We start from the raw sequence: 23,724 nt of genomic DNA, 5'->3' as shown, positions 1-23,724 counted from the left end.
GGGGTAAGGGTTCGCCCGCTCTACCGTCATGGTCTTTATAAGGAAAGATGCCCTTGGAGTAAGGTTGACCTCGGTTGAAAGATTGCTGCAAATTTCTCCGATTCTCTCATTCCTTTTCTGTTCACGGATTGTTCAATTGCAGAGCTCAAAATGGCCGTTACAAAGCTTCCTTATCACGCGGATCATATCGGGTCCTATATCCGGCCTGAGGCTCTCTCGCGGACCCAGGCGCAAGCCGATGCCGGCGAGGCTTCGCCCGAGCAACTGGTCGCGGCGCAGAAGGCTGCCATTGCCGACATTGTCAAGAAGCAGCAGGAGCATGGAGTCCGAGCCATCACTTCCGGCGAGTTTGACCGCAAGTACTACTTCTCGGGCTTCTTTGAGAAGCTCGGAGGCTTCCGAGAAGTGAGCCCTGTGCCATGGGAGCTTGCGCGCATCTCTGCGCCGCCAATTGCTGCCCTTAAGAAGGCTGGCAAGCAGTACCCCATGGCTGCGCTTTGCGAGGGCAAGATTGAGTACAAGGAGAGCCCTTACCTCGAGAACTGGAAGATGCTGCGAGAGTGTGTGCCCAAGGAGCAATGGGGCGAGTGCAAGTTCACCATGCCACCACCTTGCTACTTTCACCTTCGACTGGCGTCGGGGAAGTGCTACACTCCTGAGGCTTACTCAAATGACGAGGACTTCTTCGCCGATTTGACAAAGGCCTACCGTCAAGAGCTGAAGGTGCTGTATGCTGAGGGCGTGCGCAACATTCAGATCGACGACCCCACTCTCGCCTACTTCTGCTCCGACGACATGCTTGCTGCTTTGAAGGCTGAGGGCGTCGACCCTGACAAGCTGTTTGATCTTTACCTGAAGGCTCACAATGACTGCATTGCTGACCGCCCTGAGGGTCTGCATGTCGGACTTCACATCTGCAGAGGTGAGTTTTTTCGGCAATCAATTGGTCTCTATACTCACAACTACAGGCAACTTTTCCAAGTCTATGCACTTCAGCGAGGGTTCCTATGAGAAGATTGCTGAAAAGTTCTTCACCACCCTCAACTACGACACCTTCTTCCTCGAGTACGACAACCCCCGCTCAGGTGGCTTCGAGCCCCTCCGCTTCCTGCCTAAGCACAAGAACGTTGTTCTTGGAGTTGTCACCACCAAGGACCCCGAGCTTGAGGACGCGCAGGTCATTAAGCAGCGCGTGCTGGATGCGGCCAAGATCATCGCCCAAGGTCAGGGCCGCAGTCTCGAGGAGGCTCTCGAGCAAGTCGGTGTCAGCCCTCAGTGTGGCTTCGCCAGTGTTGCCGTTGGCGCCGAGGGCATGACCGAGGAGAAGATGTTTGCCAAGTTGAAGCTTGTCAAGGATGTTGCTCATGAGATCTGGCCTGGCAAGCCTTGAGAAGGTTATGCCTGAAAGAGAAAGTGTATTTAGGAGTTGTGGGACCTGGAAGAGTCCCTGTTGCATAGCGTGGTGTTGTCGATGAAAATACGTGTGGTGTTTATGAGTGAAGGAAGAAGAGTTCTAGGCGGTCTTGCTCGCATATTTTTCAACAATAATTGCATCTTTGGGCCCCTCAACTGGAACTATCAATGGGTTGACATCGAGTTTGGCTTACATGAAACCGCGTATCTATGTTAGGATAAGGATTCAATAAAGACTTAGAAGAGACTCTGTAAGAAATCTCTCTTTTCTTTGGATTATTTTTCTCTTAGCCTTTGATTATTGTTAAGTGGAATCATAGGATGTTCATAAAGACTTACTTATAATAGTCAGGTAGCCTTGAGCGAAAGTATGAACTTGATGTCGTTGCTGCCATAGCCTCGCAACAACTGCCCTCGAAGGGGCTCCCCTTTCCAACCACACTCAGTTTCACTCCTCCATTTCACCGTCATCAACCACCACAGCCGCCTCGCTCCAAGCTGTGAATGAGCATGGTCTGTTCAAAAAAGAGCAGCACTTGCAGACTCAGCAATCCGTTCGGGACTCGTCACGGGTGTGGTTTCTTGTCGTCCATGATCTCGAATACGAGATACCCCCTCTTCGCATCGGTTGGCTTTGGGCCTTGCGCGTTCGAAAAGTGCCTCCCGAATGTGAATGCGACACCTTCGAATTGAGAAGTGTCGGGAACAAGTAGTTGCAATGGCAGCAACGGCATCATTTCTCCACTGCTTAGAGTTTGCCAAAAGATGGTTCGCCGAAGCCGATATGTTGTGAAGGTTCTTGTATATACTCTGTCCCCTGGCGCCATGGGGATGCATTGAACCTGGGCTCGTCTCCGAAACTCGAACAATGGGCTGCTCGTATTGCAGCCCAGCGGTGTCAACGCGGGCCAACCTACCGCAGAGCGTACAGGTTTCGAAATCAACCTCATGAACTGAGTCCGATGCTGCTGGATGGCGTAGGATGGCACCACGCTGTCAACTTCAACTGGGCAGAACAGCCATCCTTGGTAGCTCCGAAAAGCTACAACCATCGTCTGCTCTGCCATGTTCATGACAGCCTCGGGAACAGTCGCCTGTTGGAAAGCGATGAGAGGGATCATGTGTCGGTGCTGTCGGGGTGACTTCCGGGCAGTAGAGTAGTGCAGATCTGAGACGTTGCGATTTTCCGTGTTCGTCTCATGCTGTCTTGCCCGCCGCCAAATGTCTTTGGCTTCCCAATATAGAACGCGACTCCATGGCTTATCCCCGTTTGTGTCGCGTTGTCGTGAGACTCAGCCGGCTGCCCTTCAAGATGAGTGTAGATCCGAAGGTGGATGCATGGGCCAGGCAGGGTCATGTGCGGGTAGACTTGAGGGAGACCCAGGAGATTTTGAAGTGAAAACGTGCCATGCTGGAGGATCTCTCAGACTTCAGGCACGACGGCAGACAGTATCGACTCTACGTTGTCACGCAAACGAGGGCCTCCAAAGTAGTCGTCCATGTCGCTCTGTTTCAGCAGGAGTTGTCTCAGCGCGCTCGTCTCTTTCGCGAGCGAGGACCAGAAGGATCGCACAAAGTTGTCGAACACCGAACCAGAGAGTTGAACTTGGAGATTGACGGATGGGGTAATGTTCATGCCCAGGAGATCCTCTGTCTGCTTGGTGAGGGTGCGAAAGGTTCTGCCTGCTTGGAGGATGCTGGTCGGCAAGACAACTAAAGAAATTAGATCAGTTAAAGAAACAAGGATTCAAAGGAAACGCAACTTGCCTACAACATGCTTTGTCCCTTGCACGACTAGAACCATTGCCTGATGCCCTTTCGGATCGCGGTTGAAGAGAAATCCTGGCTCATCCTTGAACAGAGTGGTACGGAAACAAGGCTTAAGGGCGAAGAGAGTAATGTATTGTGGTGATGGTGAGGAAGCTAGCTAGGTAGCTAGTTGCAGTCGTGATGCATCATAACAGGTGGAAATCACGTGGGTGTGGGTGGGTCACGTGCACTCCTTCAAGCCTCACAGAGGAAGCTGCCCGTGTACGAGGAGTGCTGGAGGTACCTTTACTCTGATAGCGGCTGGGATGTTGCTTGCGGAATCGATGCGGGCGTAATCTTGACGAAAGACGACAGCTTGCATCGTCCTTGAGGCCTGTCGAGAAGGTCATGGCACACTCGGGGTGGTCAAATGAGAATAGTACCTTCAAAGTAAGAGAAAAACATACTCAGACATTTTTCCAAGGTTTCCATAAAGATTAGATAAAATTTCTAATATCTTCATCTTAACTTGAGATGGCTCTTAGTTTACAATAATCAAAAGATGCTCATGAATAGGTGAATTCTCGACAACGATAGCCTGATGCCGCAACACATGGACTGTCGTTGCCGTTCACGGAGAGTCTCCAGTTATCATGGTTTAGCTGTCAGATCGAATCAATGTGAAATCGCAGACTGTAGAAGAATATGTACAGGGTGAATCCTTGTTAAGCCTATGTTGAATGGAATGCCAGCAACCACCTCAATTCCCGACCTCTCTCTTCACCCCCAAGTCCTCTCACACGTTTCAACTTAACCAGGCATCGAGTAGAGTCGGATCTCCCCCCCACCGGTGCTCTCATCGACATAGGAAAGCTTGACGATACCTCCCACTCGAACGTCACCTTTGGAGTCTGGGCCCTGACACTGATCTCTGAGGTTCTCAAAGTGACTGGCGACGACGCCCATGGTGATTGAAGGTCGGCAAGCGGCACAGGGCATACCACCAGGGTCAAACTCACACTAAAGAAGGAGGTTAAATATTAATTCTTACTGCTGCTGTTAGGACGTTCTTACTCGGAGTGGTTGGTGCTCCTCAGCATGGTCGCCCTTGCAGAGCTGCCAGGCTGCGCCGCCGTCTTCGCCAGAGTAGCTCCTGATAGTTGGGCCGCAGTCGCTGGATCCAAGGCCGTAGTCGAGGCAAGCTGCTTCGAACTTCTTCTCCTTAAGACCGTCGATCAACTGGTTGACGTGGTGGAGGTAGGGGCTTCCATCGGTGGTCTCGCAAATATACTCGGTTGCGGCGACACCGGTGGCCAAGGCCAAAATGGGCGTCAGAGAAAGAAGCTTCATCTTGTATTGATTGTTCGTAGAGGGATGTAGTGAATGATGCTGTTGTCTGTGTTTGTCTTGTCAAACGGCGAGGAGCCGTTGGCACTTTTATAGTTGAATTCTCTTCTTTGTCTTGGCATCTCGTTGCCTTGATTTAAGCAAGAGTAGCATATCAAACATTCTTGATGCTCCTCTAATCGTCGCAAATAAAGCTGAAGGATCTAGGAATTGAGTAGCAGTGGATACTCCCGACCAATGGCAAGACAAGAAACAACTGCGCGTTTCGAAGTTCCAGTGAACCAGGACGATCAAGGTCAGCTATGACGCTTCACTGGGCTGATCAATGCCTCGAAGGATATGCCAATGCTCCAAAGGATTCAGCTGTCACCTCTTGAGGCCGAGTTTCGGTCAACTTTTGAGTTGAAAAGGGAAGAGATGGACTGTGGGGGTGAATGTGATGCGATGGATCAAAAGCTGGGGTATTACAATGCTTGGACTGAAACAGGGCCAATAGGGGATGGTTTTTGGGTTCCTTAGGTTCCTCTATCAAGGTCTGTGCACAGGCAGCCAAGTTCAGACAGCATCGACATCAGATAAGAGTCTGGCTCTGGATTGACTTATAAATGAGCATACAAGTGTCGTCTTGGGGATAAACGGCTCATGCCCGATCCTCAATAAGGTTATCGGGCAGTTAAGGTCAGGAGTGTCACGCAAGGAAACAATAGAATTCTCCTAGTGGTTGTAGTCTAGCAAGCATGGATGGAAGGATCAAGCCGAATCCGGCATGCTTCGCGATAGCAGATCAATACCGCGTACGTACATGCGTGAAGGCAGGGATACAAACGACCCTTCAATACCCACTCTCAAACAAATTGCATACGTCATAACCTCGAGCTGAATCCAACCTTGCTGCACAGCCTTGCCGGCTGACTAGTCACCAGTTGCGGAGGAATTGAGACCTTGTGGACTCAGGTTCCGGATATGGTGTATCTCACGTTGCTCATGGTGCTTCAGTGACGTTTTCTGCGGGATTTTATGCCACTTTTCGGCGTGAACCGTGTGATATCTACGTCTTTGCCATGGCTGTGAGCAAGGCGCAGCAAGCCTCGGTGTTCCGTTGAGACAAAACCTGTAGCATAATAGTTGACCCGCCAGATGACAGGTAATTCATAAGCTTAATGATTGGGTTTTACACACAGTTCGAAACAAGGAACAAGTAAACGACCATCCGTTTTGTTGGTCCTCAGCCCAGGAGAGCCGACGGGAATCGGGGAATCGGTCGGGACATCGGGATGTTCCTGCGGGAGATGATCATGAGCTGACACAGCCTGGTCTGATGAAAACACAAAGGGCCCGAGTTGTTTCCCTTTTGAGTGGATTCTGGTACGTGTGTTATACTTTGTATACTAGGTACTTTGGAAGACAATAGGTGCGAATGGGTACGTTTTGGCAGTATTGTATTACGTTTTCTAGATCCAAATTCATAGTCTGCATCTGCACGATTGGTTGTTCTGACAATGACGCCAACCTTGGAAAATACCAAACATTACTGTGGCTGGCGTCAAAGAAAGGCACGGCATACCAGCATACTTAACCCTCCGAGGCTGTGACGAGATGAGTAGCAAGGAACCAGATCCTGCATCGGTTTCGCAAACCCCATGGCGGAGATGGCATGGATTCATCCTCCTTGATAATATGATCCCTCCGTGCCAACTTCTGGACCAAGCCTTTCCAGTCGTGGTGACTAAGAGTTTTGCCAGCTGGAATAACTGAGGCCTCTGAATATCTGTCAACATCGCCGAGGTCCCAAATGTGAGGGGCTACACAGCCACCAAGCAGTTGGCTTCGCCAGAACTGCTGGTCGAGTACGACGCGCGATATCAGAGTCTTGGAACACCTTCGTAGGCGCAAGGTAGATGATGTAGGAAGAAAGGAAGCAACGAGGTCCAGTATCTCCCGAGGTAGGTATTCCAGACTTGAACAAAGTGGTGCCTTCAAGTTTGAAACTTCAACGGTAGTGTCTGACCTGGCGTTTTCTTCCTGTTTAGCCCCAGAGGGCTCCTTGACAAGTAGCGCCGAGACAAACTCTGCAAGATTTCGAACGGTTATCGGATCGTTGCAGTACCACTGTCAAGAGACGGGTTTGTCAGCATGATTCGGTAACATAGTGTATAGGCATTGAAAGAATCAAAACCCAAAGGACAAACCTCGTTTGCCTTGGTAGGCTCCCACCCTTCGGAGGCCCAGAACACACGAGCGCCATAGTAACCATGGTCAAACTCTAGACCATACCCCATGTAGTCAGTTGAACCATAGAAGCCCCTCTCTTTGTCGATTCTCTTCTTTTCTTGCAAATTGAAAGCAAATTGAGCGCAGAGGGCCTTGTAAATGCCGGTCAAGCTTGGAGGTGAACCATCTCCAGGGGAGAGTCGAGCACGCCACGTGAGGACATGTTGAACGATGGTCAAGCAGGCATCATGTAACGGGAACAAGACATCGTCGGTATCCTTAGCAGAGGACAGGACGCGGTATGTACTTCCTCCGAGTCGGAAGTACAAACCTTCCGTGAAGGCCCAGTCGGCAAAATCGGAAACGAAAAGCCCTGGAGTTGTGGATTCGTTTCTCGGCCTGAGGGTTTAACATGTCAGCGTCTTACGAGCACCACGAAACTTGTGTACTGATTGAGTAAAGGAAGCTCTAGTCTTTCTAGGTCATGGATATTACATACATGCGAAAGGGAGGAGTAGTAAATTTCTCCAAGCTTGAAGTAGCGCCGAGAAGCCGAATTTTACATAGCCACTGCCAAAATAGTAACGTCAGTGGTTGATATCGGAAAGATAAATAATCTGAAAAAAGTAAGGGCTGAGTTCAAGACTCGAGTAAGTAAGAAAATAGGTGCTGAAGCTTGGGCTTCTCTTTGATCCCAAAGACTGGGGGTGCGTTGCAGTTGCATCCACAGCGGCCGATCCTTGTAACACTCCCAAAAAGGCAGGACGACAAATACAAGAGATTTGTCTTGCAAAAGCAATATGCTTACCTGCTTTGTTTCATCTTCGAGAGGGTCTTCGGATGCCCAGTTGTGTTCTTCATCAAAGACTTCGTCGTGAGGGGGGATGTCAAAGGGACAGCCACACACAACACAATAGACGAATGAGAACCCCATTGTGGATGACCGAGTTGGAGTCAATGAAAGTGGGTGTATTGGGTTGGGAGTTCCATGGCTGGCATGAGAGCAACCGGCAGCTATAAACAATGGAAATTGAAGGGACGGCGTCATCATTTGGCGTGCATGACATTAAACACCAGACTCTGTTGCGACTGGCTCAAAATCTCCGATGATGGGGACGGGAACGGCTTATTGGTAGGGCTGATGCTAGCGGCAGCTATGGTGCGGAAGTCGATTTGTCTTGTCAGCTTGGGCTTGACTCCTGAACAAGAGCTGAAGCCAAGTTGACCACTCAGCGTGTGGAGAGTGGCAGTCTAGGGCTGACCAAGAAACATTTTTCATCATGGGTTATTTGGTTGTGATTTGTTGAGCCGACCCGACGATTGCAACACAAGAGGGTTCCTTGTATTAAAAATTGGGACTTTGGGATTTTGATCAGCGGAAGACGCAGGTCCCGGCATGCTTTCCCGACCTTAGTCGCGGCAGTTAAGGGGACTAATGAGTTGATTCCAAAGCCGCCGGCGGCTCACGATGTAACTCGTGGCGCGGCGACGGCGGGGTTGTAAGTGCCACCCGCCGAGATGCCCGTCTTCAATCACTGGGTGGCTAATACGAGAGGGTGTATGCGTGTAAGATATAAGACTTCTCGATCACGGCATCGTCGAGTTAACTTCCCGCCTGCCAACCTTGATCCGACTCTCTTTCTCTAGTTTGTTTTTGTCATTCTTTTCCCCGAACAGCCCTTCTTTCTTACCCTTCATTCACTCATTACCTTGCAAAAACATGCGGCCCTCTTTGGGGTTGGCTGCGGCTGCCCTGCTCTTCTCCGGAGCCCAGGCCGGCATCCCCCGGCTGTTTCCCCGAGCCGAGACGGATGCCACCACAACTCCCGAGCCGGAGACTACCACTTCCCACTTCCCTCTCCCATTTGAGAGCAGCACTACCGAGTCTGTTCCTACTACCGACACGGCTGGCCAGGTTGGCTCAACTAGTGGAGAGGTTTCTTCCGAGACCGAGGCTGGACCTACTGAGACCGCCGTCCCCACGACCGACATCTCTATCGGACCTGGCGGAGAGGTGACCATCCCTGGTGTTATTACTGTCCCAAGTGCCAGTCTTCCTACTGGATTCCAACCCACCGGCACCGCCGCCTTTGTTGGAGTGGGCCCTGCTGCTACCAACGCGGCGAGTTCCTTTTCCGACGTCGCTGCTGCAGCTTCGGCCATCGCCGCCAACCCATCTCCCTCTGTCGAAGATATCGAAGCTTTCCAGAAGCAAGCCCAGGATGAGTTTGAAGATCTCTCTCACATCGATGCTCAGCTCAAGCAGATTGACCTGGACAGCCTCAGCGAGGATGACTCCCACAAGGTCGAAAAGTCTATTGCTGGATTAGCTGCCCTTCTCGCCTGGTACTCGACGCAGCTTTCAGCCATTGCTCCGGTTGTCGCCACACCGGCTTTGGCGACTGGAGTCTTTGCTGAACTTGCGCCGGCCTTTGCCGCCGTTGCTGCTGGCGAGCTCTTGTCAAACGCCTTGGACGACATCAAGGACTTTGACAACGATGATGGCGACAACGACGACGATGACGACGACGACGACGACGACGATGATGACGACGATCAGACAACTGATTCTGAAGAAAAGCCGACAAGCACTCAAGAAGAGTCAACAGCCATGTCATCAACCGAGACCACTACCACAACCTCTAGCACAGGCAGCTGCAGCGCCCTCCCTTACAAGCTCGAGCTTCCCGACGAGATTGACGAGGCCGATGGGACGGATAATCCAGAAGAGATGAAGCGGTCCATCGCCGGACGAGTCTACCTCGAGGAACGCGCCGTCCTTGTCAAGAGGGCACGAAGCCCCTTCTTTGGATTCTGCAAGCCCGCCGAAACCCCCAAGTTCCCAAGCAACCCCAATGCCAGGGCCATCGACCAGGCTGAGCAGCACCCCAAGGCTGGCACCAACGGGAACTATAATAGGGATGTGCAGAGGTGGTATGATCGTAAGGTGCGCTGTGATGAGGACCTGAGGCCTGGCTGGGAGCAGATCAACACGGCAGAAGCCAAGGCGCAGGAGGAGGGACTCGCCAACTTCAACGTCGACCACGTCTGGGAGCTCAAGTTTTTCACCGATTTCTTCGAGACGCAGCTTCTGCCGAGTAAAAAGAACAGCAACCCCAAGCTCACCTGTGACGAGTTCAACGCAATCTTCCCCAAGTGCATTCTGACCACGGTCGTGAACCAGGTCCCGGGCCCTAATAATGCCGAGTTTGTTGCTATGCAGCGACAGCTCAACAACATGAAGGGCGCATTCTTCAAGATTGGCGAACTTGAGGAGCCTGGCTTCACTGCGAAGTTTGCGGGCTCGACTAATCTCAAGATCGAAGCCCTACAGACTATTGGTATCTCTGTCGACATCTTCAACCAGGGGCCTGTCAAGGCACTCTTCGAGAGGACCAATCAGCGACTGTATAACACCTTCCGAGGCATCGACAACCGTGTGAGAGACAACGGGATTGCCATTTCCGGCGGCGAGTTCAGCTTCGCTGAGCTGTACGAGAGCTTCATGACTGACCGTCTTGACCGCGGAACGGCTGAGGCCTGGCAGTTTGTGCAGCATTGGAGTGCCGAAATTGAGTCGGACATCAAGGAGCTTGACCCTGATGATGAGGACACCCAGAAGCTGCTGAAGAACTATGACGGTTTTGCAAAGAGCCCTTACGCCGTCGAAGGCCATTATTCGTTCCTCGCCAACAGAGATCTTGCTGGTGCTGGTGGAGATCCTATGACGTTTGCCAAGCGGGATCTTTGGGGACGAGATGGCTCATGCCCTTTGAACCAGCCGGAGACGACTAGCGAGGAGGTCACATCTACGGCTGAGCAGACCAGCACTGAGGAGCCTACAGCTCCCACTACCACAAGCGATGAAACTGCCGAGACAACCAGCACAAGCAATGAAGCTGCCGAGACAACCAGCACAACTGAAGAGGCTGTCGAGACAATTACCAGCCAGGAAGCTACATCCACGACCTTTTCCACTGTGACCACTTCCAGCCAAGCTGCTGAAGAGACGACAACTGAGCAGCAAGAGTCTACAAGCACTCAGCACAAGCCTAGCGCGCAGACGGTCACCACCAACGGCATGGTCTGCGTGCTGATTGAGGGATCAAACAACCCCGTTTGTCAGCCCCTCGAGACACCGACCCCCAACCCTGCTGGAACCAACGTCGTAAGTACCCTGGCCTCGGAGTTCGAATGCGATGAGAATCTAACAGGTTAAATAGCACGTTCAAAAGGGATGCATTCTCATCAACAACAGCCCCCGATGCGCCTCTGATGCCGGCGCGATCTCTGGCATCTACGAGAGCTCCTACAGTAAGTAGCCCAAAGCTAAAGGTCTTTTATGCCAAAGAATATACTAACCCTGTTTCCCTACAGATGTTGCCTCAAGCCCCGACGAGCCCTACAGCACCGTGCTGATCCTGTCCGGCTTCGACGCCAACAACGACAATCACCTCCACGCCACCGCCACCTGCCAGCTCCAAGCTCGCTGGCCGGCCAACTATGGCGATGTTACTTTTGGCGAGGACGGCTGTCTCTATGACGCTGGAAACAACAAGATCTTTGATCAGTGTTGTAGCTCTCCCGACCCCAACAACAGCGGCCCCGCTACGAACCCCTACGTCGCTCCGGCCCCTGGTGATGCCTCGCAGGATCACGGCAATCATGACGGATCTGCCATCTGCCGATCCATTTCTAAGGACACTTGTCTCCTAGCTGCTTCTCGTTACGTCGATGACATTGTCTACCACCAATACACCTCTGCTGTGTGGCCCGACGACACTGGAAAGGATATCGCCAATATGATCTTCCCCATTGCCGGCCCAGCCATTGAGGATTTCTTCGGAATCAACTACGGTTGCACCGTCATTTGGACCTGCGACAATGACGATGCCTTCTCCCGAGGTATGACGGGCAAGCAGATCAAGGACTCAATGCTCAACATCTACAACCTCAACGGCGCTAAGGGCTGCGGTAGCACGTATCTGAACAATGGATGCCATATTACTGTCAATGGATGCAACAACTGTGAGGATAAGGGTCGTGGCGGTACGATCTGGAACCCTTATGACGTTGCGAGCGGGTCGTATGGCGATGCCAGCGATGGATTTCCTCCTCGGCGGTAAGCGGTTGGTCGATGATGAGCGAGAGACTAGCATACTGTATATTACCTACGCTTTAAACTTCTCTATAAATATTATTACACTTTTACTTTAAACCATCTTGACCATTGTCACTCACCTTGGATCGAGCAATCTCGGGAAGAAGGGACGGGACTTCCATTAAACCAAGGGCAAGCAGACCTTAAACAGCTGGCTAAGTGTAGTCGCGGAGTTCCAAATTGTTGTAGATACTAACAAGGGGCTTTTCAGTCACATTTTGCAAGATAGGTGCCTTTGCGGCTTAAAGATGAAGGAGGCACAGATTTCAACAACATCAAATCACGGCCTGAAAAGGCCTATCATGATTTGATGGCTCGCGCCAATGATGGGCTTGCCCATCTACTCAGAACTCCAGACCCAGAGAAGAAAAAGAAGAAGAAAAAAGGCCCCCAGGGTACCAGACTCGCCGAAGAAAAAAGAACAAGACCCCAACAACGACTGCCGGCTCGCGCCACATATAAAAAATGAAAAGGGTATACATCTGGCTGGCTCTCGCCCCAAAAGATATTAGACACTCCGGCCCACTGTCCTTTCCAGATCACACACACGTGCACACATGCCTTCCGACACTCGGGGGGAGTTGAGTTTGCCCGAGGCTATCGCCTCTCAACAGACGGGGGACAGAGTTGGTCGGTCGGTCGGTCGGTCGTGGCGCCGCCGCCGGCTTGAGGGGCGAAAAAAAGGGGGGAGGCTCGAGCCTGTTGCGGAAACGAAAACAAACGCTCAGCTTTCACTGATGACAGGGACGAGTCTCTGGGTTGTTTGTTCAGGATGGGGATCGCTCTCGCTTGTTACTACCCCGGGGAATGCTGGTGGTAGGGGCCTCGTCGCCAAAGTCTTTGATGGCAATGCTGGAGGAGACAGTATTGCCAGCAACGTTGGTTGGGCGAGCTCGCGCTCTGGCATTGCCATTGTCGGTAGGGGTAGGGGTGGGCGGGGGAACGTGGTTCTCATCCTCATCATCCAAGATGACGACAGCGTCGTCGGTTGCCCTTGCCTCTGCAGTGGAGGGCGTATCTTCATCGTCGGCAAGGACGATGGGGTTGGTGGAGGTACCGCCGGAGGAAGACGGACCAGCGGTTTGAGGCCCACGAGGGTGCAGGCGGCAGCGGTGCGGAATAGAGAGGAGGAAAACGACATCGTCGTTCTCCTCTTGTTGAGGGCCCGGAGCATTCGCATAGCCATGCTGGAGGCTAGGCTCGGGGCTGGCAGCCCGGCGAGGGGAACTCTGCGAAGACATAGCAGAAGCTGAGGCATCGTTAGTAACGGTCTTGTTCCGACATAGATGGCAGTGACTACTTACCGTTGATTGAAAGTTGATTGAAGCCCAGTGACTTCAAGTTGTAGTTGATATGGTTGTCGATGTGAGGTTTCGAGAAGGAAGGATGGGGACATGTCGTCGATGAAAATGTGTTGGGGGATCGGTTGGGGCATCAATGGCAGTCAAGGACAAAGGCAACGAGGAAGGAGTAGATCCAGTTGCATCTTCTATAACTTAAGGAAGGAGCTCTCTCTAAGTAGAAGTTGGCGGAAGTGGATAGAGCAAGACCTTAGGGTGCACAGACTAAGGATCTATGAGGGGGGCGCAAGAAGATTGAGTGCTACGACTGGACGGTCGAGAGTGCAGCAATGCCAATGATCTCACCGAGGCAGCCAAGGTTTCTCGCCTCAACCATGGCATTTTGCCAGACGGAATCGACGGGGAGCTTGGCAGCCTCGCGGCCACGGGCGGTAATCTTGCCAGAATCGTCAATGTAGCCCCTGTAGCGGTCAGTAGTTATTCATGAGGAGGGACGGGGAAAGTAGCATACATGTCCAACAGCTCTTCGAGGCCATGGTAGTAGACCTCGCTGTGAGGTCGGTCGATGAAGTCGAATAGACCCACTTCATGGATCCCGATGGACTTGAGCAACAGGATCTCAGGGGCCAGGCGCCGGGACACCACCTCTGGCGGGGTTGAAGCCAGGAAGATCTCATTGAGTGTCTCCTTGGTGTAGAGACGGAAGCAGAGACCAGGCTTGGTCCGACCGGCTCGACCGGCTCGCTGCGCAGCGGAGGCCTTGGAGATGGTGGCCGTCTGGAGCGTGTTGAGACTCGCACGAGGGTTGAAGCCTGCTTGCTTCACTAGACCCGTATATAGGTAAGTATAACCGTCAGCGACATTTCCCATGGCTCCAAGGTTGGATGGTGATACTTACCCACGACGTAGACGATGCCATCGATCGTCACACTGATCTCGGCGATGTTGGTCGCCACGATGCACTTGCGGGAGCCAGACTTGGACTTTGCAACCGCACGAGACTCTTTCTCTAGTGCCAAGCCAGAGTAGAGGGGAAACGGCTCCAAGCCATTGGTAGAGGCTCGCGCCTCGGAGCAAAACTGCTCGATCTCGTTGATCGAAGGGAGGAAAGCGAGAATGTCACCGGGACCCATCTTCTCATGGATGCGCTTCACTGTTCGTAAAGCAGTCACACCATAGTGTGGAGTCGCCTGCGAAAGATAGCGGATGTCGACAGGAAAGTTGCGGCCTGGGACTTGGAGCAACTTGGCGCCACCGAAGTAGGCCTGAAACTTGGCGGCATCCAGGGTGGCCGACATGATGATGACCTTGAGGTCATTCCGAACCACCAGCGCACGCTTCAAGAGGGTCATGAGGAGGTCGGTGGCCATAGTTCTCTCGTGGGCCTCGTCGATGATGATGGTGCACTATTTCCAGTGTCAGAAGTGTACTCAGCAAACAGAAACGAATAAAACCTACACATCCGGAGAAGTTGCGGTTGTCTCGCGTCATGGCGAGCAGCATGCCATCCGTCATGTAGGCAAGACGGTTCTTTACGTTCATCCGCTCATCGAAGCGGATACGGTAACCGACCTCCTCGCCGAGGGGTACGGCCATCTCCTCGGCGACGCGCTTTGCCACCGACGAGGCGGCCATTCTTCTCGGATGGGTGCAGACAACCTTCTTCCCGCTCTCCCACTCGTCGTAGAGGACGAACTGGGGGATCTGGGTCGACTTGCCTGACCCCGTCTCACCGACGACAACCAAAACCTAGATATCACTGCATGAGCGTGGGACTAACATTTACAAGGGGCAAGATATGTATCACTTACTTGTTCCTCCTGGTAGAGGGCGAGAAACTCCTGCCGCTTTTGAGAAACAGGCAGCTCTCGCCAGGCTCGCAGCATCGCGAAGTACGGCGCCCCGCGGCGCTTACCCTCACGCATCGGATGCTCAACGCGATCCTCCAGCGCCATGGCCTGGGTGGCCGTCGTCATGTTGCGCTCAAGCTGCTCTATAGTGTGATTGAGGAGAGTGAGCGATCGTGATTGCGTGATGTTGATGATGACTGTTGTTGTTTTCTCGGATCAGGTCTGGCCAAGGTCTGTGGGTGAAGTAGGGCTGTCAACCTGTCACTGCCTTGACAGTGCCAGAGCCGCCCGCGACAAGTTCCCTCACAGCCTGCCCTCATTGGAGGAAAACATACGAGATTTCTGAGAGTACGTTCGTCAGTATGACCGAAATGGAGCCTCGCGTATCGTGAGAACGGTTGAACTGGTCGGATTGCGCAGAGTGACCAAAAGGGGGGCAGCCCCTGAGGGCAAAAGGGAGGCCCGCGCCGGAAACCAGTTGGCAAAGGGAAGAGATTATCCACTCGGTCTATCAATGCCATAAATACACACATAGTCCAGCTACAACTTACACGACAAGCATGAGCTGCTTGGGTCTGCCCTACCTGACTTTGCTATCGATCAGGGGCGTTGCGATCTCTCGGTCAACCACCCCCTCGGATATCTACAACCCACCTATAGATGCGTGAGTCCTCGGTCAACAGAGGTGGTCCCTTTATCGCTCTCGATTGAGGGGGAAGGGCCTGCCATATCCGTAAGAGCAGTAGGCGTAAGAAGCTAATGAAGTCCTCCTATTCTTGTACCTCAACTACTCCTACACACACTTCCAAATAATTTCAAGCAGTCCTTTTCTAGCACCAATGCCTTGCCTGATGGCACATAAAGGTCACTGAGAATTGCGCCCAGGGCATAAGAACATTCTAGGTGACGAGCTCATCGACAACCTGGTCAAAGCCGGTCGCACAGTAGGGCTGACTTAGACTCGCCTAGGTACGCCTTCAATCAAAGCTCATCGCGTTCGGGCGACACGGGACCCCATACTGTCTAGGGTGGGCTCCGGTGTGACTGATCTGGATGTAGGCTGAGCAAGAACAGGACTATTAGCCCGAAGCAAGTAAGCATCGATGTTGGCTGGCTTCAGGGCGACAGGAGAGTGAACCCCGTTCACCACAACGGAGCCATTGACATGGACTCCATTGGCCACCTTGCCTTTGCGGAGACCTCTGGGCAGACCCTGCTCAAAGCCTTGCTGGCGAGCGATCTGTTCAATGGACTTGAAGTACTGCAACATTATGTTAGAGCCTTTTAAATCATCCATAGAGAGTCGGAAGAGGGCTCACCTTTACAGTCTTAACTTGCAACTCGAGTGTTGCATCCTCGTCAGCCACAATCATCGAGTGTCGGTGTAGCTGAAGGCCCGACAGCGTCCACATGTGATTCACTCCTCCCTCGATGCACTTCTGGAGAGCGACGGCCTTGCGCGCGCCAAGAGCCAACGTGACCACCTCTCGTGCGTCTAAGACGGTTTGAACGCCAACAGTGAGTGCCATCCGAGGCACTTGGTTCACATCGTTACCGAAAAACCGAGAGTTTGCGAGTATCGTATCGTAAGCCAGTGTCTTCACTCGAGTTCGACTAGCCAGACTGGATCCAGGTTCATTGAAGGCGATGTGACCGTCCTCACCGATACCAGCGAGGAATAGGTCGATGCCTCCTGCTTCCTGGATAAGATCCTCGAACCTGGCACATTCGGCCTCGAGATCAGGGGCATTTCCATCGAGGATGTGCACGTTTTCAGGACGGACGTTGACGTGAGAGAAGAAGTGAGTCCACATGAAGGAATGGTATGTTTGCGGATGGTCTCGTGGTATGCCAACATACTCGTCCTAAACACCGGAACTTAGCAACATCTTGCCGAAACGTGGAAGCGGACCTTTTATTACCATGTTGAAGGTGACTACATTCTCAAATGAAACCTGCCGAAGTCTCAATCAGCCCTAGGCCGTAGACCAGATAAGAGTAGCGCCATGTCCACGTACCTCGCCGGCCTTGTAGCTCGCGGCAAGAAGCCTGTAGACTTCGGTAGGGCTGCCACCGGTTGGCAAGCCTAGAACGAATGGACGTTCGGCAGTTGGGTCATATTCCTTGATGCGCTGGAGGATATAGCTGGCGACATATTCGGCAGCTTCCGTGCTGGTATCGCGAACAATGAGTCTCATGATTACTATGTGGTTTGCGTGGAGGCCATCTCCAGAACGCCGGGCGGCGCGGCCGCTTTAATATCACAGCATTCTGAGGCAATCATTTCTCTATCGCAGCGTACGAAACAACTCACTTTCCTGGATGATTATCGGGCCTACCCGGAAGGGAGCGCAAGTTCGGCTGGCTTCAGAGCCGGGAGTGTGACGATCCATCCGATGCCCCGGCGGCTTATCCGACTCCCCGACTCCACATGTCGGGTTCGAACGAAATGGACTCAGCAATTCGGATGCGACATCAATGGTCAAAAGAAACAGGGTACAGAGAAAAGAGTGCTGGTCGGACCAGTGGGATGGTACTAGTTGGGATGGTCATCCATCCAACTTAACCCTCCTCCCACAGGACGCAGACAAGGGGAGGGAAGTAAACCATTCCGTGAAGATAAAAGTTTATTCGAATCTATACAAACTCTGTACGCAAATGGAAACGGACCTTGCCCTCACCTCTCAACGTTTCGCACCTTCACGCAGACACATTGGAATGGCGCCTACTTCGCAAAGTTATGGACAACCGGTCGATGCAACATGAGGCTAGTTTATCACCATCCGCTGAACCCATAGCGTTCACTTCCTGTGAGAACTCTTTCTCCTCTCTAGGGTGAATCTCTCCCAGCCCGCTTAGTTCGGCCATGGCACATTTCGCCCCAGACTCTTGGCAACCCAGTAACCCATAGCTCGTCGAGCCGGGTTGTTGGTGGCCCAATATCTGCTGGGATGCACGCGGTTCGCGAAATGGAGCCAGAAGGTACCAGAGGGACGATCGATGGCGAGGGTGGCTCCAGTGAAGCCCGCATGGCTAGCGGTCTTCATACTCTGCATGCTTCCCTGCGTGTACGTCTGATTGAGCGCGAAGCCAGCGCCGTAGTTGTTTCCGGGGAATTGGGCGTTGAAGTCGGTAAAGATGAGATCTACGGCCTTCTTGGACAACACTCGGTGGCCGTTGTAGATGCCGTTGTTCAGGATCATCTGGCAGAAGATAGCGACGTCGCCCACCGTGGAGAAGACACCTGCGTGGCCCGACACACCGCCGAGCGCCCAAGTGTTCTCATCGTGGACAGTACCACGGACGGGCTGTGGGCGCTTGGGCTCCTCCGGACCCTGGGCCTCGATCTCAAACTCAGTTGGGGCAGTGCGGTTGTGGAAGGGGTTGAGAGGGCCTTCGAGGTTGCCCCGGTTAAAGAAAGTCGATCTCATGCCCAGGGGGATTGTGTACGAGTAGACGAGAAGCTCGTGGTTCAGACCAGTAACTCGCTCCAAGAGGTAGCGCAGGGTCATAAAACCGATGTCGGAGTAGAGGAACATGGTGCGGCGCGGCTCCTGGGGAGCCAGAGTGAGCAGTTTGTGAACTCGTTCATCGATGGATGAGTAGTACGACTTCCAGAGATCTGGAACTGGGAGGGGCATCAAGCCGCTGGTGTGAGTGAGCAGATCAATGACCTTGATGTTGCCCTTGCCGTTGGCCGCGAACTCGGGGAGATAGGTCGCAACGTTCTCCTCAAGCTTGACGCGGCCAGCATCAACTTCCCGAAGCACGGCGACTGCGGTAAACAGCTTGGAAATGCTGGCAAGGTCGTAGACAGTGTCGAGTGTGGCATCCTCCTGGTCTGCCGGATCAAGGAGGGTGCCATTGGCGTCGGCGTACAGATTTCTCTTGCCCGTAGCAAAGGCGATCACGATAACTCCGTGACGAGCCACAATATTTGCTGATCCGGGCTCAACAGCTCGGACTTCATTGTGGGATGCGTCTCCGTAGTTCCTTGGCTTGCTGTACTCGGTGATGTTCTGAACCATATCCTTTAGCGGCTTCGCCAGCATGCCGACTGATGAAGGTTGGCCATGCCTGAGCACGGAATCGGCCGTGGCAGGGCTTGGGGTAGCAGCCAAGATGGCCAGCAAAGCAGCGTGAAACTTCATGGAGACGGATTGATGGGCAGCGATCTCTTGGATATGAAAGGCAAGAAGATCAATGTTGATACGATGGCCCTGAAGGTCAGAATCGGGCCAAGAGAGGAGACTTGATGAATGATATAATGCCTCTTCACCTGGTCGCTCCCCTGCCTATCGACAAGCTGTCCAAGCTGTCGGGTAACCCGCTATCTCGACGTTACCCCAGATTCCCCACATTCGCGATGCGTTTGATAGCCAGGAACACTTCCTCGCCAGACTGAGAGCCAAGAACCCCAGGCTCAGCTGCGATACGAGTCATGGCCAGTCAATTTTGCTGGGGTTGATGATAACGTGAGGAAGTTGGCCGGGGGCACTCTTATCCTTGGTCGGCGTGACTGGGCTTATCGAGGGTTCGGAGCGGAAAAGCCGAGGGGCCGGAAGAGGGTTGAGATGGAACTCAGAGTATAATCCCATCGGAACCCGCACCTTCGGGTTTCCCGCTCTCCTCCAGCTTTGACGCGCGAGACATCATGCGCCGAACATTTCTGAGGACCCCACAGGCATGCGATGCATGGTATGTTCTACTCAAAGTTCTTGAGGCCCCTTGCTTGTCATTTTGTTAATCCAGATCCTGATTGGCATACAGTCGCCGTCGCAAGTCCAAGTGCGATGGCATCCGACCTCGATGCAAGCGATGCGCATCCAGGGGCATTGCCTGCGTCTGGTCCACTCCAGATACTTCTCAGGAGCCCCGAACAGCACCCCAGACGCCTTGTTCCGCTGTTCAAGAGCCCCAAGAGGCCATCCCAGAGCCCCAGGTAACTGTCCAGACGCCCCGGACAGTAGCACGAGTGCCCGTCGCCGATGCAGAGCCTCTCGATATCACGGCAGACGGCCTAAAGGCATGCCTGGGCCTCTTCTTTGATCGCCACTTTGCCAGCGACTTTTGCTCTTTTGATCACCGACCGGACTTTGAGCAAAAATGCATGCAGAATCCTCTTCTTTCAGCCACTGTTGTCGCTCTCTGCGGTCGTTACCTAGAATCTCCGGATGCACTCTCCTTGTTCCAGCTTCCGACTGGCGCTGCCGTGTCCAAGCACTATCTACACCAAGCCCGATTCCTGGCAAAGATGTCGTCGGATCGGCCGACCGGTAAGCACTGTTCGCCATGGGAGTTAGCGAGCTGAGAGCTAATTCGACGCTGTAGTCTCGAACATCCAGGGCAACCTCTTGCTTGCCCAAGCTGAACTTCTATCCAACTCGGGATCACGCCATTGGCTCTTCGCTGGAACAGCTATCCGGATGGCTGAGATCATGCGCCTCAACAAGGACTTCCACAAGAAGCACAGCCTCAAAGAGCAGGAAGTCCGTCGACGTACACTTTGGGCTTGTCTCATCTTCGACAGAGCGTTATCATATTTCCTCGCCAAACATCGCACTATTGATCTCGAGAATGTCGGCATACCTGTACCCAGCAACGACGCATCGTTGGTCTATCATGAGGAGACTAGGGGCGTCACTCTTGGCGATCTCTCATCCTATCGACGTCCATCCGACTTGGGTTTGAGTCCGTATCTTATCAAGACGGTTTGTCTTTGGAGTGACATGGCCGACTTTGCTGTGTATTCGCGGAGAAACCTGGACAAGTTTGCACCCACCGATCCCCGAAGTATCCTCGCTGTTCGGTATCATGCGCTTCAGGCTTGGATCGAGTCACTACACCCTAGCCTCTGCTGGAGCACCGCGAATTTCCATGACCAGTGTACTCTTGGTACTGGAACAACATTTGTTGCCATGCATTTTTTGCTTCACAGTGCTGCCTGTGTCGCCCACCAGTGTTATTTGCCTCACCTAGCTATGTACACTCAGCTTTGTGACCTCGTTGATGGTGCCGGGTGGTCTTACCTGCATAGGGAACAGTCACTTCTGGACATTTGTGTATCAAATGCCTTGAAAATTGGGGAAATGCTTTCCTATTTGGCGGACCATGAACAAGGAGGCGCGCTCGGTCGTTCTTCATTGCAAACCATATGGGTCGCTTCCTCACTGCTTATTGCCGCCAACACGTTTCTCTGGCTTGAGTACGCCCAGGATGAATCCTACTCGGGTGAAGACATCCAGCAGAAAGCCAAGGCCTACTTCCAACTAGCCGAGCACCTTATCTCCTCGTGGGTCTCGGAGTGGAAGGCCGCAAAACAATGGTTGATAGCCCTCAACGTGATGAAGACCCTGTACAAGGCTGGCTACCGGGGTGAGATCCACGAAGACATGCTCAGCCCAGGATCGTCCCATTCTGATGATGATTCCGCCGATGACTTTCGACCCCAGCCTGGAGACGGGTACCCTTCACTTATTTCCCTGCCGCATCTGCAGGCTTCCATCAAGTTTGCCACGGGAGATACTTCGGCTAAGCTGATTGATATGCAATCTATCTGGCTGCAACTTTCTAATGGATGGCCTTATGGGTTTAGTGCGCCAGCGTGTTTATTGGCATCAGCTGGTGGGACTGGTGAAGCACAGGTTAGCTACGAGATACTAGATACCTAGATAGCTAAATGTAAGTCACAGCTTGTGATGAAGAGACATGGGGACATTGAGCCTTGGCGGCACCGGCATCTCTCCTGCCCGGCGGTTTGTTCGCCTCTCTCATCATCCACCTCTCTCATCATCCACCTCTCTCATCATCCACCTCTCTCATCATCCACCTCTCTCATCATCCACCTCTCTCATCATCCACCTCTCTCATCAATCCAGCAACTTGCTCTTGCTCTTTATGAAGACCCTCGAAGCAGCTTGGCGTTGTAACCTACCAAAGTGCATCTTAGCAACATTCGCGGTCTCTGGGGCAACTTTGTCGCCACTGTTCTGTAAGTCTACTCGCTATGAAGTGTAAGCAGCTGGATCAAAGCGTCATTGTATGTGGTGTTGTGACTTACTCGAGCGGATTAATGCCAGGGGCATTTGGGCGACATCATTGGCGGGGGGGTTCATCAGGGGGCATCCTGATCTCCTCATCTGAAGGAGGCATTTCGCTTGTCAGGATGAGGGCAGCATGCGACCAGTGTGCGATCCAGTCGCGAGCCAGGACGAGCTTTTGGATGCCGCCAGGTATCAAGCGGTCCACAGGGTCGACGTGCGTCTCGTGCCCAGAACCATACTTGGCCCATTTCATGATACGACGCTGAGCCACAGAAACGACCAAGTCGAGGTTGTACTTAGTGATACGCTTAGACTCGCTGCGATCGTAGTTGCTGATCACACGTCTGCGAGCCTCAGCGAGGGTCAACCCACCCATGTTGACGAATTGAGGGTCGACGAGCCCCGTCCGACGGTCCATGAAGAACCATCGCCATCCCCCTTCGTTGAGTGTCAATTCCAGCCCATAGAAGACAGGTTGGCCAGCCATACGGGCGGGTGGCACTGGAAGGTTTGACAGGGGTACGCCAGGAGGAGGCCGGATGCCAGGATGGTCGTCGCGCAGAATGCCGACTTGAGCAGCTGCTTCGAACCCAAGGGGGAAGAGCATTGGAGGACCGTCGGGTTTCTTGTTCGAAATCCATCGCTTGAATATCGAGTCGAGGAAATCTCGGTAGAGCTCACGCGTGCGAGCCTCGTCAGGCATCTGCTTGACCATCGACATGAAGGATGTCAGAAGGTCCATTAGCTGGGCCTTCTCTCCTCTCGTCAGGTCGGCGGGCCTGAATATAATGGTGTCCAGGGGGCGTGATTCTTTGACGGTGGAGTCGTTCATCGCTGTCTCAACGAGAAGCTGGTGCAGCTTTCCGCAGTCGGCGCCCGACATCCCGGCGGGAAAGGAGGGTTGGTCGGACATCACTTCGAGGGACCTATATAGTTAGTCCTATTTTGAATGCTGTATTCCTCCGTATAAAAAGTGGAAATATATATACCAAGTTTGAGGATGTGGTAGGGTAGTAGTAATGAGGCTGGGGCTGGCATGGATGAAGTTTAAGAGGAAAGAAGTTTTAAAGAAGCTTCAAGATCTTGGCGAGCTTTTGTCTTAATTCCACAAGTTTCGTAAATGTTCTGTGCTCGCACGTTTGTACCGATGTTTGGCGGGCTGGCGCTGCCGGAGTCACTGACAAACAGATACAGAGGGGAGGGGCTGCATCAACGAGGGGACAATCGGGGACAATCGGGAACAACAACAATGGACAAAAACGGAGAATATCAACAGAGTAGTGACAAACAGCACCCAGAAGACGTCTTTTGTTTACCCCCCCCCCCCCCCCCTTACAAAATTCCCCTCACTTCGCCTGAGAACCTGAACTTTTGGCTTGTTCATCCTCCTCGGTCTTCAACTTCCCCTCTCTCAAACCCTCACCCACCTTGTCCTCTCGTGTTCCTTCTTGATCTCGAGTTTGCATATCACCCGATCTTTAACTCCCCCCTCCTCCTCACAACTTGTTATTTTCACCCCCTATCGTCGACACTGCACATCGTGCCCTTGAGCTTCCAACCCGCCCATATCTCCAACTTACGACTCACACCTCACTTTCCCCAATCTTGCGGCCCTCTTCCCTGGAGCGACGGAACTACGGCAAGTCTCG

The 23,724-nt window shown here is 52.9% G+C and overlaps 9 protein-coding genes across 9 annotated transcripts; 3 read left to right on the top strand and 6 right to left on the bottom strand.

Moving 5' to 3' along the window:
• Positions 1-150: 150 nt before the first annotated feature.
• LRP88_05455 (cobalamin-independent methionine synthase II family protein) lies at positions 151-1,390 on the top strand (the record flags this gene model as incomplete). Its single annotated transcript, XM_083242006.1, has 2 exons — positions 151-916; positions 969-1,390. 2 exons carry the CDS (start codon positions 151-153, stop codon positions 1,388-1,390), a joined length of 1,188 nt encoding a protein of 395 aa, XP_083103154.1.
• Positions 1,391-3,972: 2,582 nt separating this feature from the next.
• LRP88_05454 (uncharacterized protein) lies at positions 3,973-4,512 on the bottom strand (the record flags this gene model as incomplete). The annotated part of the gene is made up of 2 exons (XM_083242005.1): positions 3,973-4,182; positions 4,237-4,512. 2 exons carry the CDS (start codon positions 4,510-4,512, stop codon positions 3,973-3,975), a joined length of 486 nt encoding a protein of 161 aa, XP_083103153.1.
• A 3,928-nt stretch (positions 4,513-8,440) lies between these two features.
• Positions 8,441-11,846, top strand: LRP88_05453 (uncharacterized protein; the record flags this gene model as incomplete). Its single annotated transcript, XM_083242004.1, has 3 exons — positions 8,441-10,888; positions 10,944-11,034; positions 11,098-11,846. The coding sequence occupies 3 exons, from the start codon at positions 8,441-8,443 to the stop codon at positions 11,844-11,846; spliced, it is 3,288 nt and encodes a 1,095-aa protein (XP_083103152.1).
• Positions 11,847-12,648: 802 nt separating this feature from the next.
• Positions 12,649-13,222, bottom strand: LRP88_05452 (uncharacterized protein; the record flags this gene model as incomplete). Its single annotated transcript, XM_083242003.1, has 2 exons — positions 12,649-13,130; positions 13,186-13,222. The coding sequence occupies 2 exons, from the start codon at positions 13,220-13,222 to the stop codon at positions 12,649-12,651; spliced, it is 519 nt and encodes a 172-aa protein (XP_083103151.1).
• A 261-nt stretch (positions 13,223-13,483) lies between these two features.
• Positions 13,484-15,158, bottom strand: LRP88_05451 (uncharacterized protein; the record flags this gene model as incomplete). The annotated part of the gene is made up of 5 exons (XM_083242002.1): positions 13,484-13,643; positions 13,694-14,006; positions 14,081-14,588; positions 14,641-14,931; positions 14,994-15,158. The coding sequence occupies 5 exons, from the start codon at positions 15,156-15,158 to the stop codon at positions 13,484-13,486; spliced, it is 1,437 nt and encodes a 478-aa protein (XP_083103150.1).
• An 862-nt stretch (positions 15,159-16,020) lies between these two features.
• On the bottom strand, positions 16,021-17,230 carry LRP88_05450 (uncharacterized protein; the record flags this gene model as incomplete). The annotated part of the gene is made up of 4 exons (XM_083242001.1): positions 16,021-16,293; positions 16,352-16,897; positions 16,955-16,987; positions 17,051-17,230. 4 exons carry the CDS (start codon positions 17,228-17,230, stop codon positions 16,021-16,023), a joined length of 1,032 nt encoding a protein of 343 aa, XP_083103149.1.
• A 657-nt stretch (positions 17,231-17,887) lies between these two features.
• LRP88_05449 (serine hydrolase domain-containing protein) lies at positions 17,888-19,183 on the bottom strand (the record flags this gene model as incomplete). Its single annotated transcript, XM_083242000.1, has 1 exon — positions 17,888-19,183. The coding sequence occupies one exon, from the start codon at positions 19,181-19,183 to the stop codon at positions 17,888-17,890; it is 1,296 nt and encodes a 431-aa protein (XP_083103148.1).
• A 503-nt stretch (positions 19,184-19,686) lies between these two features.
• Positions 19,687-21,703, top strand: LRP88_05448 (uncharacterized protein; the record flags this gene model as incomplete). The annotated part of the gene is made up of 3 exons (XM_083241999.1): positions 19,687-19,730; positions 19,803-20,308; positions 20,364-21,703. The coding sequence occupies 3 exons, from the start codon at positions 19,687-19,689 to the stop codon at positions 21,701-21,703; spliced, it is 1,890 nt and encodes a 629-aa protein (XP_083103147.1).
• A 424-nt stretch (positions 21,704-22,127) lies between these two features.
• Positions 22,128-22,958, bottom strand: LRP88_05447 (uncharacterized protein; the record flags this gene model as incomplete). Its single annotated transcript, XM_083241998.1, has 1 exon — positions 22,128-22,958. One exon carries the CDS (start codon positions 22,956-22,958, stop codon positions 22,128-22,130), a length of 831 nt encoding a protein of 276 aa, XP_083103146.1.
• Between the last annotated feature and the right edge of the window lie 766 nt (positions 22,959-23,724).

This window comes from Fusarium phalaenopsidis (genome assembly GCF_050370095.1).
Source record: "Fusarium phalaenopsidis strain FUZ10S chromosome Unknown contig_32292, whole genome shotgun sequence".
Taxonomy (NCBI): domain Eukaryota; kingdom Fungi; phylum Ascomycota; class Sordariomycetes; order Hypocreales; family Nectriaceae; genus Fusarium; species Fusarium phalaenopsidis.
This window is presented reverse-complemented; position numbering and strand designations above follow the sequence as displayed.